General features: G+C 44.3%; 1 protein-coding gene across 1 annotated transcript in view; it reads left to right on the forward strand.

The window, feature by feature from the left end:
* Positions 1-16862, forward strand: part of cdh22 (cadherin 22) — a gene marked incomplete at both ends in the record, with an annotated part of 91419 nt that overhangs the window by 8669 nt on the left and 65888 nt on the right. The window contains one exon of the mRNA XM_079266384.1: positions 14693-14987. Within this exon, the coding sequence (XP_079122510.1) occupies positions 14693-14987 (295 nt within the window). The remainder of the gene's footprint in view (positions 1-14692; positions 14988-16862) is intronic.

Raw genomic sequence — 16862 nt, forward strand, 5'->3', positions numbered from 1 at the left:
TATTTTGCCCACTTTATTTCACTCTTCTTGGTCATATCCCATTCATCAGCTGTTTCTCAAATGAACTTCATTGAGTTAATAAAAGTGGACAGCGTGTACGATTCGATTGCCTTGCGTAGGACGTGATTTGGATAGACGGGATATTAATGCAGACAGCATGAGACTCAGCGATGAGTCACACACATCAATCAAGTCATCCCCTTGTTTCTAATCGTTTAGACACGGCAATTGACCAGCTAATATTTCATCTGCATATATTGATTCCTACAAATGAATGGAGATGTTCTCCGCAGAAGGGTTGGGTGTTACAGAATAATTATCCTTTGGTCATTATTTGTTTGCTGTTGTGAATGCGCTGCATTCCTGATGGACAAACCAACAACAAGTCCAGCAGAACAGAGAAATAGACAGAGAGTAATTGAGTGGTTGAAAGGAACAGAGGAAGAGGGGAGGTTGCAAAAGGAAGCTGGGAAAGAAGAGACTTCACACACTGACTTGTGATTCATTGAAGGACAGGGCGCTAACTGATATAAAAGGGCTGAGGGGAGCTCGAGAGGGCTGAGGGAAGCTCGAGGAAGTGACACAGCAGGAGGCGAAGGGAGATGATTTCATTAATAAAATTATCTGAAGTTATTGGACTTCATGTGACTTGGGCACCGGCTAGTACCGGTAATATTAATGATTTGTGTGAGTGTGGATGTCTGTGTGTAACTCTCTCTCACACACTGATGGACTATTCTGGGCTTTTTGGTATCAACACTTTAATATGAGGAGTAGAGGATTAAAGCCAAGCAGTGTGCCACTGTACTGGATAATTACAACAAGCTCTTTTTTCACATTGCTTCACCAAAACTCAGCAAACTTGCCAAGCTCGCTCTCGCTCTCACACTTTGGCTGCCACCACTCTGCTAATGAAATCAGATTTAACAATAAAATGGTCACTCACATGGTGTTAAATTGGCAGCTTTAGGCAGTAAGTTTAGATAATAAATACCTGCAGACCTAAATGATACAGCTATGTTTTGGAGTGAAGGAAGGAAGGGATGAAGGAAGGGAGTGGGGAACTTACAGGAAGTGTACTTTTGTAAGAGGCAGAGTTGCTGTTGAGCCCAGATAATCCTAAATGGTTGTTAAAGGAAGTGAAGGAGGCAAATGACATATTCTTCTTTTCCTCTGTCATGATTCTTTCTCCACTATTTGACAAAAGCTGTCAGACATAAATCGATTTTGAGTGTGTGTGAGAGAGCGAGTGAGAGAGAGAGAGAGAGAGAGAGAGAGACAAAGAGTTGGACTATGTGTGCAGCATGTGCATATGCTTTTATATTTCAGCAACAAAAAGAGTATAGTTCAAGGGTTCTGTGTACAGGTTCAGTCTCTTTTGTATCCATCCACCTCTTTGATTACGACGGATGTATTTGGAATCGATTTCCTCATCCTGTCTCAGCATGAACTGTGCTTGTCCATGGCCAAGGTGCTTCTTTGTACCTTGTTTTAAAACTCAGCATTCAACTTGAAGCCAGATGAAACATGAATCCCTTATCTTTGTTATTCCATTTGAGTTTGGGCTGAAGCAGCTTTCGTGTACTTTTCGATATTGTAGCCTAATCCTCACAAATAAGCCTATGTATGTTATGTTGTATTTTCTGTTTTGTTTCCTTAACTGCAACAGGAGAAAGCTGTTAGAATTGTTCATCTGTTTTATACTTCTGTGATCAAATACAGAGTTCCTACATGATACCCGAGTAGTCTTGGTTGGCATCATTTTAACTCATTGTGTTTGTTTATGGATGAGAGGGAAAAATGTTTGACACTGGACACAATCAATCAGACAACAGAGAAATGCACATACTCTGCCTGTTGAAGCAATTCTCCCTGTCGTAATGATCCAATCTTTAATTAGTCAAATCTAGGTCCAAACATTGTAAGGGGGAACAAACCAGCTTAAGATGGGAGGAATGGAAAGAATTAAACAAAATAAAAACAAACAGAAAATGTGCTGCTGTGGGACATGGTGTTTTAGGGAGCCACAATTCCCATTTTGGAAGATGAAAAAGCCTTTTGTTTACTCTGCTTTGTCATCTTAAATAACGTTATAATTTTATGTGGCTCTTTTATTCTCTATTTGAGCATTTCCATGTTCTGTCTAAGCCTCTGCAGGTCTGCCTCTCAAACCAGCACCATCGCCCCTTTATTTTCATTCTCTCTTCTCCCTCTGACTTTCTTGTCTTTCTTTTTCCTCTTCATATGCTACAATTTACTCTCATCTCTAGCTCTGTCTCCCATCCTATGTACCATTTCTTCTCCCATAGCTGTCTACACCTAGGTTGTCTCTGATACAGTCACCTTGTTAACACTTTGAAGCTGTTAAGATCAGAGAGCTTGACAAGCTGCAGTGAAATGTGGCAGGCCTACTCCTGATTACACAGACTTAAATATAAGACAGCCAATTTGCTCCCGCTTTGACACCCTCAATAAACCAAGGCTTCAGTGCAGCCCACGTTCTGATATCTCCACTGGAAGTGTAAAATCGTGCTTCATAAATGTCTCGCCATTCGATGCTATTATTTTCTTCTGCCGTGTGATTCTGTTATTACATAGTACATTTACTTTTGCATAAAATCCTGTGAACATTTTAAATTCACAAGGTCGTCAACAGAACAGGGGCGACTTGCAGGTCCTGCAGATGTTTTTAGTTTCTAAAAAGGAATGTCCTTCCAATACCAAATCACCATTCTGTCATACATTTCATACATTTACTCAAGCAAGGCGTGTTCTTTAACATACTTTTAATACACAACTCAAAAGAGCTGACTTCCAAATAAGAAGGAAAATTTCTGACAGCACATGTGAGTCATACGTCACCCCCTTCAGCAGGTTAGCCTACAGTGACAGCGAGACACTTTCTTATAACCCAAAGGTGAACCTGACAGGGCATCAGCAACCTCACTCTCCCCTGAGTCACCCAACAGCTCTCCACTGTAAACCCTAATGCGTTCCTAACTGCTACTTGCATAAAGCTTAACTTAAAGGAAGACACCGGAACATAATATCTGCTATGCTCTGATTACAAATACAGCAATGAAATGTTACTAATATATTGCTTTGCTGTATGTATGTTGAGAGAGTTATTGTTCACTGTAATCATTCTTTCCATTCAACTAAATTCTTGTTTCTCATATTATTAAATTAACAACCATTTTTTAAATTTTAGTATAGATAGATAGATAGATAGATAGATAGATAGATAGATAGACTTTATTTCAGACTCGGGGTCCATACAGACAGATACATAAAAAGACAGACACAAACAATAAAAGTACATAGGCCTAGCAATGCCTTACAAAGAGACAGCTGTACCAATGGCGCCACAGCTGGGACTGGTAGCGTGTGGTGCTAAACCTTATGTTGGTTAAAACAAGTATGATCCCATTTGCAGAGTCATTCAGTCGACAGATGAATTTATACATGAGATTTTTTTAAACTGTTTGGAAAGTGTTGACTCGTGCAGCCACAAACATTTCACTAGCACTACTCCATCTCGGTCTCTTTAGAAGTATTCTCATGGCGTCATTGTACGCTACTTGAAGTCTCTGTAAACTCTTTTTTTTGTAGTTTGACCACAAGTGTGCAGTGTAGAGTGGAGTACAATATGCTCTGAACAGAGACATCTTCACTCCATCAGTACACATACCAAACTTGCGTGAGAGACTGTTTGCTTGTGCATACATCATACGACATTGCCTGGAAATGTCGTTATCGTCAGTCATGTGTTCTGTTAAAAAATGACCAAGATATTTTACTTCACTACAGACACCAAGATTATTGTCAGACAATTTGAAGTCAGGGAAATTTAGACATTTGTCCTCTTTAGTTCGACAGATCAGGATAGCACTCTTACTGGCGTTGTGTTTGATGTCATGTTCCACACCATACACAGTACATATAGTGAGGAGCTGCTGAAGACCAGCGCTAGATGGACTAAAGATCACCAGATAATCTGCATACATGATGTGATTAACCATAGTATTTCCTATCATGCACCCAGTAGTACAGGCTTTCAGTTGCTTGGACAGATCATCAATATACAGATTAAACAGAATTGGGGACAAAATTCCCCCTTGTCTGACACCATTGCTAACCCCAAATGGGGCTGACACACTTTTACCCCATTTTACTTGCATACTCTGGTGCGCATACCAGTACGCCAGAATTATCACAATGTATGTGGGGACACCTCTTTGGCTCAGTTTAAAAAATTATTTACAATGATTAACACGATCAAAAGCTTTGGAGGAATCAATAAAACACATAAGAACTGATGAGTTTTGACCTCTGTATTTGTTTACAATTTCCTTTAAGGCATATATACACAAGTCAGTGCCATATTTGGCTTTGAAGCCGAACTGGTTATCTGTGGAGGTGATAAAGTCCTGTATTCTGTCCAGCAGAATTCTTTCCAGGACTTTTGACAGTACGCTGGCCAAAGCAATGGGCCTGTAATTCTCTAGGCTACATACTTTACCAGCTTTGTTTTCAATGACTGGCACAAAGAGAACAGACAGCATTGAGTCTGGTAACAAGCCGTGAATCATGAAGCCAGTAAAACAAATAGCGAGGAGAGGAGCTAACCTCGGACTCGCATATTTAAGGTGTTCAGCAGTAATATGGTCTGAACCACTTGCTTTGCCTTCAGACAGTTTATTGATAGCTTGGTGCACCTCATATGATGTAATTGCCATTGACTCATTACTCTCAGAACTGTCCACGCTATACAAATCACTTTTGATGCAGTTAAATAAGGTGCTATAATGCTGTCGCCATAACTCAGGAATGTTGTCTGTTCCTGAAATTCCATCTATAGTGCATGGTGTTATGATATGGGGTGTTTCACGGACCCAAATGCAGACTCAGACAGAAAAGTTGAATGGATGTATTCCAGATTTCGGTGGTCGGTCCATACAATGAACGGGTGGACTGACCCCTCCAACCAATGTCTCCATTCCTCCAGAGCCAGCTTGACGGCCAGTAACTCCCAGTTGCCCACATCATAGTTCCGCTCGGCCGGAGACAGGCGGCGAGAGAAAAAAGCACACGGGCGGAGCTTAGAGTCAGTGGTTGAGCGCTGAGACAATACCGCTCCTACTCCGGTGTCGGAGGCGTGCACCTCGACCACGAACTGGCGGCTCATCTGGCTGCACTAGGATGGGGGCTGAGGTGAATCGTTCCTTGAGGATGTTAAATGCTCGGTTGGCCTCGGGGGACCAGGAAAAAATCCAACTTAGAGGAGGTGAGTCTGGTTAGGGGTGACGCCGTCTGACTGTAGTTCCGAATGAACCGGCGGTAGAAGTTTGCAAACCCAAGGAACTGTTGGAGCTTCTTCCGGTTAGAGGGGACCGGCCACTCGGTGACCACCCTCACCTTCTCTGGGTCCTTGCGAATCTGACCCTCCTCAATGATGAAACCCAGAAACTGTACGGAGGTGACATGGAATTCACACTTCTCAGCCTTGATGAAGAGCTGGTTCTCCAGTAAGCGCTGAAGGACCTGACAGACATGGTGGCAATGTTCTTGTAGGTTCGAGGAGTAAATCAGAATGTCGTCGATGTAGACAAACACAAACCGGTTGAGAAAATCCCTGAGCACGTCATTCACCAAAGCCTGGAAAACGGCCGGTGCATTTGTAAGTCCGAATGGCATGACCAGGTACTGGAAATGTCCCAGGGGAGTGTTGAAAGCGGTCTTCCACTCGTCCCCCTCCCGTATCCGTACCAAGTGGTAGGCATTGCGGAGGTCTAGCTTGGTTAAAATCGTGGCTCCAGGTAGGGACTCAAAAGCAGAGTTGAGTAGGGGTAGCGGATACTTGTTCCGGGTGGTGATCTGGTTTAACCCTCAGTAGTCGATGCATGGACGGAGACTCTTGTCCTTCTTGGCCACGAAGAAAAACCCCGCTCCCACCGGGGAGGATGATGGGCGGATAATTCCAGCAGCGATGGAGTCTGTGATGTAGGTCTCCATTGCCTCGCATTCCGGTCGGGAAAGGTTGTATAGTCGGCTGGAGGGCAGGGTGGCGCCATGGAATAGTTCAATGGCGCAATCGTAGGGTCGGTGGGGTGGCAGAGAATGGGCCAATTCCTTGTTGAATGCCTCGCCGAGATCTGCATACTCCACGGGGACCGAGGTGAGATCAGTTCCAGTTTTAGGGGTGTGGAGAGAAGAGGTCTGCCGGGGAATGGCAGACTTGAGGCACCTCAAAAGACATCTAGGGCTCCACCCGATGATTCTGTCTCCTGCCCAGTCTATCTGTGGGTTGTGGTCCCGGAGCCAAGGATGGCCCAGAACCAGAGGTGTCAGGGGCGTAGAGAAGATGTAAAAACGGATCTTGTGTTGATGGTTTCCTGATACAAGCAGGGTAGTAGCAGGGTAGAGTGCTGGTGGCCTGGGCTGCGGTGGCGAGGGGGAGCTGGGACCCAGTGACCGGAAGTGGTTACTGGCTGACAAACCGGAGCCGGGAACCTGTTGTTACGCGCTCTCCGATGTTCCTGCATCAGAGTATCCAGTCGGATGGTGAGAGTGATCAGGTCCTCCAGCGTCCTCGCCTCCTCCAGAACAGCAATCCTGTCCTTTAATTCCTCCGACAGGCTGCTGAGAAAAAACCCCTGTAGCGCCCTCTCCTCCCAACCAGACTCAGCGGCCAGGATGCGAAAGTCGATGGAATGTTCCGCGGCGCTAGCAGAGCCCTGACGGAGGCGGAGGAGATTCTGAACAGCACCCTGAGAGTATATAGGGTGGTCGAAAGCTCTCCGAAAGGCCTCCAGGTACTGTCCAAAAGAAACTGTATCCAACGGGTTCTGGGTGAACCAGGCCTGGGCCCAGTCGAGAGCACGGCCATGTAACAACCCGGTCAGATAGGCAATCCTCGAGCTGTCCGATGCAAACGTGCGGGGCCGCTGGTTAAACACAAACGTCGTCTGGAGCAGGAAACCTCTACATGCCCTCATGTCTCAGTGGAAAGGTTCAGGAGATGGACCAGATGACTCACGGACCAGTTCCACGTCCCCCGCCGTAGAATCCAGGGGGCAGGGACGGGGCTGTGCGAGTCCCTGCACCATGCTGCCGATCTCAGCCACCTGAGATCCGATGGCTTGCTGGGATCCCCGCATATCATGGAGCAGATGGTGTTGCTGTCCCAGAAGAACTCCTTGGTTTGTGATCGCCACCTGCAGGGGATCTGCAGGTGGAGATCCTGCTGCGGCTGCTGGGTCCATTGTTATGGTCAGTCCATTCTGTTATGATGTGGGGTGTTTCACGGACCCAAATGCAGACTCAGACAGCAAAGTTATATTTCTAAACCAAGGTTCGTTTATTTCTCTCAGTCAAGTGAAAAAACAGGAAATGGACAAAGTCAATAGGAGGCGTCTCCACGCCTCCGCCCGGTTCCAAGCCGGAGAGGGACTAATCCTGTGGAGTGGCAGACGAAGCCGACAGGCAAACTGTCAAACGTCACTACGGAGGCGCGTCCTCGCGCTCCGTTCGAATCCTTAGCCGGGAAGAGCCTGGTCTGCGGCTGGCAGGCAGGCTAGATCGTCTGTGTGACACCCGAGGCTCGACACAGGAACGGCAAGACTAAACAGTTGATCTCCGAGGAACGAACTGGAAGGCTTCTACGTACAGGTGAAAACCCGAGGCTCGACAGGTTGAAGAAACGATGTGGGGTTGAAGAAACGGGTCTTCAGAGAGTTAACAGCGGGACTACTCACGGGTCGGAATACCAGGTAGGTAAACGGACGGACTGACAACTGGGATGAGAGTGACAGGAGTATTTATGTCAGCTGGAAGCGATCACCGGAGATGAGGCACAGCTGTGCCTACGGAGAGAGGTGCAGCAGTGGGCGGGACTCCTAGGAGGACACTACTGAGGGAAATACAGCAGAGTTAGATACAAATCCTCACACGTGGTAAAGATGTTTTACAGTTAAGAGCTCTCACTTCTTTCCAAAAATCAACTACGTTGTTGCTTAGCAGCTTCTTGGCCATGGAGTCAGCCCTCATGGCTTGATCATTCTTGCAAATGAAGCGAATGGCATACTTATATCTTGCATTGGTGAGCTTCTTGTACTCAAGCACTGGCCCTTGTCTGGGTCTACCAGCTAGAGCCCATGATTTGAAGGCTTCACAGGCTTCAGCACGATACTCCTTCCAGCCAGGTTTCATGTTATGGGTCTTATTATGACGCTTGTAGTAGGGCTTACTCTCTTTATACATAGCACTTACTATATCATTGTACATGAAGCAGAGACCTCTCATATGCACCACATCCTTACAGTTAACGTCAGTACACATAGCTGCATCTCTAGGTATATGAATATTACTGAAGGACTGGTCTGTACGAGCAGAATACACTAAGACGTCCTCTTCAGTGAGAGTTGACCAGTCAAGTTTTTCTGTGTTGACACTATTTCCATTTCTAGATAACGCCGGTAGATGTTCAACATTTATCGACATAGCAAAAGGTATATGATCAGTTGTTGCTGCTCCATAAAGAATGCCCATACATCCCAATGAAGCATGAGCATCAGCTGTACTAATACAATGGTCCAGCCATGATGTAGTGTGCCAGGCCTCACTAATGTATGTGTAGCTATCTGTAGGCAAAAGCACTTCGCTTGATAATATAAAATAATTGTCTTTACAAAACTGAGCCATGTGCTTGGCAAATACTGAGCTTGTGTCTGAGATACCTGAATTCATATCCCTAATAACATAAATACTAGAATAAGTATTATCTTGAATGAAGGAATTGATGAAGGCAAGCCTATTTAGATATTCATCCTCATTGTGATTGCACTCATAGGGTGTATGAACATTTAGGATAATGAATTCCTTATCATCATGAGTAAACTGTATTGCAACACACCAGTCAACACCAAGCCTGGCCACATTTATCAAAGAGTCAAGCTTCTTATTCCAGAGAATAGCCACACCCCCTGGAATCCTTCCTCTGACTATTCCCATGCCAAAGTCAGTTGTAGACTCCCCAGCACCATGAAAGTTATCATTAAAAGAGTTGAGTTTTTCCAAGTCTTGCTTCGGTAAGAATGTCTCTTGTAAACATAGTATGTCACAATTCTCTAAAAGGTTGTCAACAACCATGCGGCGAGCTTTATCCCCAACACTCTGGCCCACACGCAGGCCACGACAGTTGTACGACAAAACCCAGATATACATTTAGCAAAGCAAGTGAGTGCCCATAGCACCAGCAGGCAAACTTATTCCCCCCACAGCAAGTGCATGGTTAGAGCTGATAACTCCCGCCCTGCGGGGCTCAAAATAGCGCCGGATAAATGCCCCTTCTGGCCAGAGCTCCGGAATGTACATTTCATCAAACTCATTGCATTCAGCAGATACTTTGAATGAGCTGAATCTTCTGTGGACAGTGTCGATCTTTAGACAGTTGACCTCCCGGCTGAGTTTTTCCTTAAGATACGCAGATAATGTTTCAGCGTCTAGATCTGGTGAGAACCTGGTAGCAAAGACACTCACCAGCTTTGTCTTGACCGTTTTGATGCTGCCCACAGCTCCGGTCCCAACAACAGGCTTAACGTTGTCTGGTCTCTTTTTCCACCCGGGGGCGACAGTACGCGATCCCGACTGAGCAGCAGCGCTCCCCAGAACACGCGCCAGCCGTCGGCCTTTTTTCACGACCTGACTCCATTTTGGGGAGCGTGACACCAAACAATCGGAACCTCCCGCAGCCATCTCCTCGTCCAGATCGCAGGGTTCCGCCTCATCCCGTTCTCCGGCATCAACGTCCGAGTCCTTCGCCAGCGTAGCCCCAAGCCCTGCATCGTCAGAGCCAGTGGTCCCAGCCTTCACGCACACAGTGCCTCCATCCAGCGCCGCTGAAGCACCTGTGCCACCGCCCGACGTCAGGTCGGTGGGACGCTCTAGCGCACACAGTCGGCGATCAATTTCCACAGTGATGGCACGAAAATCCTCGCCTACATCAGCCTGTAGCTGCATCGACTTCTTCATTGAGCAGACCTCAGTGTACAGCTGCTCCATTTTCCCAAGTAGACTCGAGACGTCCAAGTTGGAAGACGTCACCGGAGGCAATTTATCCAGGAAATGAGAGACAAATCTGGGAGTGTTCTCCCCGCACTCATTCCATACTTTAAGGCAACTCTTAATGTTGTTTATGTCTTTCTGTGCCCCTTTATGGAAAACGTACCGCTGTGTAGTTTGGCAGAGTTCAAACAAAACTTTTTTCAAGGACTCTATCCACTCGGAGTCAAACGTGTTCGCAGTATACAGATGGTGGTATTAGTATTGCATGTTCAACTTAATCCTTTAACTTAAACTTATTTTATAGTTTTTGATCTCCAATAATCATCACATATCCAGATTCAGTGAGTTATAATGGAGGCTAAAATTTGAGGTAGTTTTTTTATTATATATTTGTTTACAGATTGGTAAATTGGTACCATTAACTTTGACAAATCACCCACAGCATTGTTTCTTGTTTAACCAGGGATATCAAATTGTCACAGGATTAAATGACAATAACTCCCATCCTATTGTTTATGAACACCAGCATTCATCATCCATTTCACCTCATGCAGTTTATGTGACTCATCTCCCTCCCCCCCCCCCTCACAGTTCTTGCCTTACAGTTTGAGGTGAGCATAATGACACATGAAGTTAGCAGACCCAAAAGATTCTTCGTAATGTCACTCTTTCATTTTTTCAGAGCATGGTCCACTGTGGCTCAGGAGATAGAGCGGTTCGGCGGTCCGATCCCCGGCTCCTCTAATCCATCTCAGTCCTTGGGCAAGACCCTTAACCCCAAATTGCTCTCGAAGCCACCGGTGTATGAATGGGAGTGAATGCTTAGATAGTCCTGAGCGCCTGAGTTGTCGGAAGAAAGGCACTATACAAGTCCATTTAACATTACCGTTTAAGTAACAAGATAATAAAGTATACCAATTCTAAATGTTGGTCCTTTGCATATTTGTAAAATGATTTATGCTCCTGCCTTTAAATGTGATTACATTATGTCCTCAAAAAAATTATAAAAATCCAGTGGCAATCCATTTTCACTGTTGGCTATATAAATCTTTCAAACTGCAAACTCAATGTCCTGCAGCACAATCCATTCCCGTGGTCGTAGTGTCAAAAACTCGTAGCTGCATTAGCTGTGTCCTTACTGAGTGTTTGATCATCAAAAGGTAAACTTTGTGTCGAGTATCAATTTAACATTCATGGTTTGTTGATCGTGTTTATACCAGGGGTCTCAAACTCCTGGCCCGCCACGTCATTTTATGTGGCCCGCGAATCCACCAGCAAAAAAATAAAAGTAAAAAAGAAAAAGATTCTTTTTTTTTCTTTTTTTAACCTTTTACACTTGATAATAAAAATACCCCCATAGTCGAAATTAAGAGATATAAAGTTGAAGTTATGAGATATAAAGTCATAACTATGATAGAAAGTCATAATTATGAGATAGAAAGTCAAAAGTATGAGATTGAAAGTCAAAATTATGAGATACTTAAACACAGTCATAGAAGCAGCTCTTTGGCTGGTTACTGTACATTTAACATGGAAATGTATTGTGAGTACATTGAAGACTACTTTAAACTGTGAATGCAGAGAGTTATTTAACAATATGTTACGAGTAGTTACATTTACAACCGGCCCTTTGTGGGCGACCATGATGCTGATGTGGCCCGGAGTGAAAATGAGTTTGAGACCCCTGGTTTATACCCTTTTCTCTACTAATACTGCTGACCTGGTCAATGAAAATCACACACATCAAGCCCAAACACCCCCTGGCAAAGCAAATCTTCATTTTACTGCATTTATCTTTATTATATTTAAGAAGGGACAATGCACATTAATTAACATGAGCACTTGAGTCCATCATGTAAATGTGCACACACCCATAAACATGAGCACAATAGGAAGCACAGTGACATAACCACTGCTCCAGATACTCATTTGGTGACACAGCTGCAAAGTCTCGAGACGCAAGGAGCTCTAAAAGATGCAAATATTTGACCAATGAAGCAGCCATGATTCTTGCCCAGCGGTAGTCGACTTCTCGTGGGAATTCGTTAAGGGTAGATTTGCACTCCTGGTTGTTTTTTTGCTAACAGAGTGACGTCCTGACTCTGACCTTTAGTTTGCTTCGAACAACTTAGCTAAGCGTAGTGTGTGTTTGTTTTTCAAGCTGCCAACTTGAATCACTCCAGTGAGGATATACTGACAGACGGATGGGTATATCCAGCCTGAGGGAGGAGAAATAGCATCATCCCAGCAAAAATGATGAATTCTCTATTTTTATATGTGTGCGTGCTTGTGTGTTCGTCCATATAAGAGCAAGGATGTGTGTATTGCTGGGGTGAACACATGTACAGTAGGTCGGAACCACATGGTGGCAGAATTTGTGCAATTGAATTAACCAATGATGACAACATTTCACACATATTCGTGTCTGCAGAATCTAATTTAGAAATACAGAGCGGGTAAGGGAAACATAACCAGTGGCGCATGACTATGGGAACTTTTATTGGATAACTCTCAGAGTTTGGACCAATGGAACTTATTTTATTATAACTGAAATATTGATACCACCGAAGTATCCGGCAGTATATTTCCTCTGACTGTTCAAGCATTTGTCTTCAGGATGATTCAGAATGGTGAGAAAAGGCAAAAACAGATAGATAAAAAGGGAGGAGAAAATGGATGAGGGAAGCAATATCAAGGCACAGGCTTGCATTATTCCGCGGTTTTACGACAAATACTTAATGAAACCCCCGCAAGGGTGATAGAAGCCTGTATTTAATTAAGCCTTTATAAAATATTAACCAGGGAGGCCAGGGCAATTCCCCCTCCCCTGGTTTCCTCAGTAGATTGAATCACAGTTACACTGCATAGACAGCACTGAATTATAATTCCAGATAGAGAGAGAGAGAGAGAGCGAGAGAGAGAGAGATAGAGAGAGAGAGAGAGAGAGCAGGTCTTGTGCTCACTAAAGAGCCAAAGGGGAGGTTGAGATGGGGGACCAATGCTGCTCCTATTGCTGCCTCTGGAATGGCTTCTAATCACATTAGGGGGGAACTATAGCTCTGATTTATAAGGGCTCTTTTAAGTTCACTTTTCAGCCCCGGTCTCTCTACCTTTAACAATCTTCGAAATGACTTTGATCTCCTAATTTGGGCGTCACATCCTGTGAAGGGCACGATGTGCAGAAAAGGTGTAAATCATCACTAGAACTGTGGTGTCTTTTTTTTTCACGACAATGATGATGGTTGCTCTATAGGGAGCAGTGAGAAGGCCTTTAGCTGCAATTGCTATTGGAAATAAGATAAGGGAATGGTCGAAAGGAATGTGCATTATTTTGGTTACGGCTGATGGCCAAATGTATTTTTCTGACAACTATCAACTTCACAAACTATTAGTATTCACAGTGGTAAACTAAATAGCAAAATTCCATCCAAAATGTGTGATGTTGTGATCTCAATTTAAAGGCCCATGTGCTCGTTTTTCTGAACTTTCAAACCAAATCTTGCATTTTTATCAGTAAATAGTGCAAGCTCAGGTGTCATCAAGTGTTTAATGTCAGTCATGCGATGAGCGGTCATGCACTAGCTGAAGGTCGTATCTCCTGATCGCTCTCTGGCAGCCGAATGGCTCCGGGTCGATGACTTTGACCCCTTTCCAGTCGATGCTTGACGAGTGTGACGTGGGCTTCACAGATATCTTGTGTTGTCTGCTTCCAAATGGTCATAAAATGTAGATTTTATGGTTTGAAAAAGTAATGTCTTGTTTGGCCTTCAAACATACTGCAACTAAATAGTACTTGAATTTAACCGAAATCAATTACCGTAGCTATCAGGGCATTCATGACTGCTGCATTTTAGTAGTATTCAACGACTTCCAAAAAGTAGTCAAGTAGCTGATTAATTGCAGGAGATAAGTTATCATTTCTGTTCACCCAATAACGATAATAAAGTCTCAAATACAACCAGTTAATGATTAACTAGTGTAGGTGGGATCCATCTGGTGGTATGTGGAATAACAGAGTCCTTGATTGGCTCTGAGAGGCTAATTACAAATGAGCTGCAATCTGACTGGACTAAAGCTGGAGATAGATAATGCAACTGCTGTCTTGCAGGGATTGCAGGAGTCTTACCTTCACTAAATAGCCTACTTTAAAGTCTGATGATTAAAGTGGGCATATTGTAGAAAATAATGATTCATACAAATCTATGATTGACAATTGTAGTCGAGCATTGTGAGGTACCACCATCTTTACTTCTGTCGGCTGCGGCCCACACTATTTCCTGTTTAACCGTGGATGTACATCAAAGGACAAAAAGTAACCTCACACAGTATCTGTGACCTATGCATTACCACTGCTTTATTACTGCATCATGCTAAAACCACAGATGAACGATTAGTCCACAATGATGCAAAGTGTCGACTAAAGGTTTTGACAGTCGACTACTGGACTATTTTGTAAAACCCCTAGCAGCCACTGCAACACTCGTCAGTGTTTGAACATTTTTCCCAATAAGCTGGTAAAAAGATAATCTTGGCTGCATTACTTTCTGTTTCTGATTAACCGTATTTGCTGTTGCAAAGTAGTATTTTGCAAATATAATTCTGATGTTTATTTTATCTCAATTTACAGATCCATACAGACTCTGACGAAGGAGAGGGGAACATCATGTACACTATCTCTGGAGAAGGGGCGGGCTCTATCTTCATCATCGATGAGCAAACGGGAGACATCCATGCCACAGAGAGGCTGGACCGAGAAGAGAAGGCTTTTTACACACTTAGGGCCCGGGCCCGGGACCGGCATTCCGATGACCCTCTGGAATCAGAGTCTGAGTTTGTCATCAAGGTCCAGGACATCAACGACAGTGAGCCCAAGTTCTTGGAGGGTCCCTACATCGGCAGTGTGGCAGAGCTGTCCCCCATAGGTAAGGCAAGAAACATTGCAGCCAGCCAGGGGCCATCTGGATAGCACATTCAAGCATTGAGCTCAGGATGGCCCAAAGGAGCACATACTGAATGAAATCACCAGTTTTACAGCTATTTTCATGATGCATAAGTAGGACCTGTAACATCGTGCTTTGTCCATCTTGGCCCAGGGGAAGCAAGAATATGCCAAGAAGAGCAATATGCTAAAATTCTCCCCCATTGTCGAGATGGGGGGAAAAAAAGCAGACAGGAGGTGGTACTGTAGATGAAAATAAATTTGGAGTCAGTGAAGAAGTAGAATGGTGTCAAGGACGTTTGAGGAGGATCCCCACATGCGCTGTGTCAGCCCTATGCCCCGTAGGTAGGAATAATATGGAAAATGACGGAGACCGAACAGGCACATAGACAGAGGAGAGGCAAATTGCACTACTCCCAGATGAGCTTTCTGGCTGTGTTCTCTGACACACTGTTATGAGGTAAATCATGATGGGGGGGGGAATAGGAGGGGTGCTCCAGAAGAGTGTATAATAGGGAGGGTGCATCATATTTTCAAAGAGGCTTTTGACATTGCAACCACAATGTTTTCAATCTTGACAAACATGTTGTTATTGTGAGCAAGAGTATTAGCGGCACACCACGGCTGCTTAAAGATCTCAGCGAAATGGAAAAGACAGGTGAACGAGGGTGTCAGGGGCTTCATTAGCATGGTATTAATGTCACAGGCCCCGCTGATGTTGAATAAACATAATTATGTTTAGCTGCCAAGCAATATCACAATACCATGTGTGCTCAGAATGTCGTATGTGATACTGATTTTTGCATGTGTGTGTGTGCTATCATGCATATGCAGTAGAGGTGTGGCTGCTTCTTGGGTGAGTGAGTCCAGGAGTGGTGCAGAATGGAATGGCTCTTCCCTGTTCAAGCCTGATTGGAATTAATTCCTGCTTCCTCAGCATGAACCAAACCATGGGCATTTCTGCCTACAGTGCTCTCTAAAACTGAATGGTGTGTGTGTGTGTGTGTGTGTGTGTGTGTGTGTGTGTGTGTGTGTGTGTGTGTGTGTGTGTGTGTGTGTGGTGTGTGGTGTGTGTGGGAGGTGGTGGAAGAGGGAGAGAGTGAAAGACATAGGAACTGAAGGGTACCATAAAATAGGAGAGATGAATAGAAGTAACCCAGAGATTTAGAAAAAGATGCTAAAGCTTAGGAAGCAAGAAAGCTATTATCTCCTCAAGAAGGAGATACAAGGAGTCAAATAGATCCCGCTCAGTTAATGTTAGTTAAAGTAATCTTAATGATCACGACCCTTCCACTTTGGCTGCTCCCCCTTGTTCGACCCTGTTGCACCTCAGTCAAATTACGCACTAAGTGAGTGTGCAGTTCATGTTTTAAACATCGTTGTGGAGAGCTGGCACTAATGAGGTAACGGCTACTGCTTAGTCAAGCATTCTACTACCCTGTCCCTGTTTCTTTTTGTCGCGCTGTTCCACTGTCCAACATCAGCTGGGGCCAGCAGTATTTGTTTTGTCATTTCAGTGATAAGGTCACAAGCACAATGACAATAAATAAAAGGATTAAAAACAAAAGAAAATAAAAGGCACCGGACAGACCACCTCGACCACCTCACTCACCGGCTCCTCGGCTTTTGCTCCTTCCGTGTTTGAAGTATAGCTCAAATAGCTGGAGGATATTATCACTTTCATGTTTTTCTTTGTGTCAACAAATTGCAAACCAACAAGACCTACCTCACTAACAAGTATTGCCTTTGTAACCAAGGTCTGAGGTTAGCCTTAGGTAGATGTATTCCTCTTTGTCGTAGACGTCTGTTGTTGTCCACAAACTAATACATCAGTGAGCCATGCCGTAACCCTGGGTGA

Source organism: Melanostigma gelatinosum, assembly GCF_949748355.1.
Source record: "Melanostigma gelatinosum genome assembly, chromosome: 3".
Classification (NCBI taxonomy): domain Eukaryota; kingdom Metazoa; phylum Chordata; class Actinopteri; order Perciformes; family Zoarcidae; genus Melanostigma; species Melanostigma gelatinosum.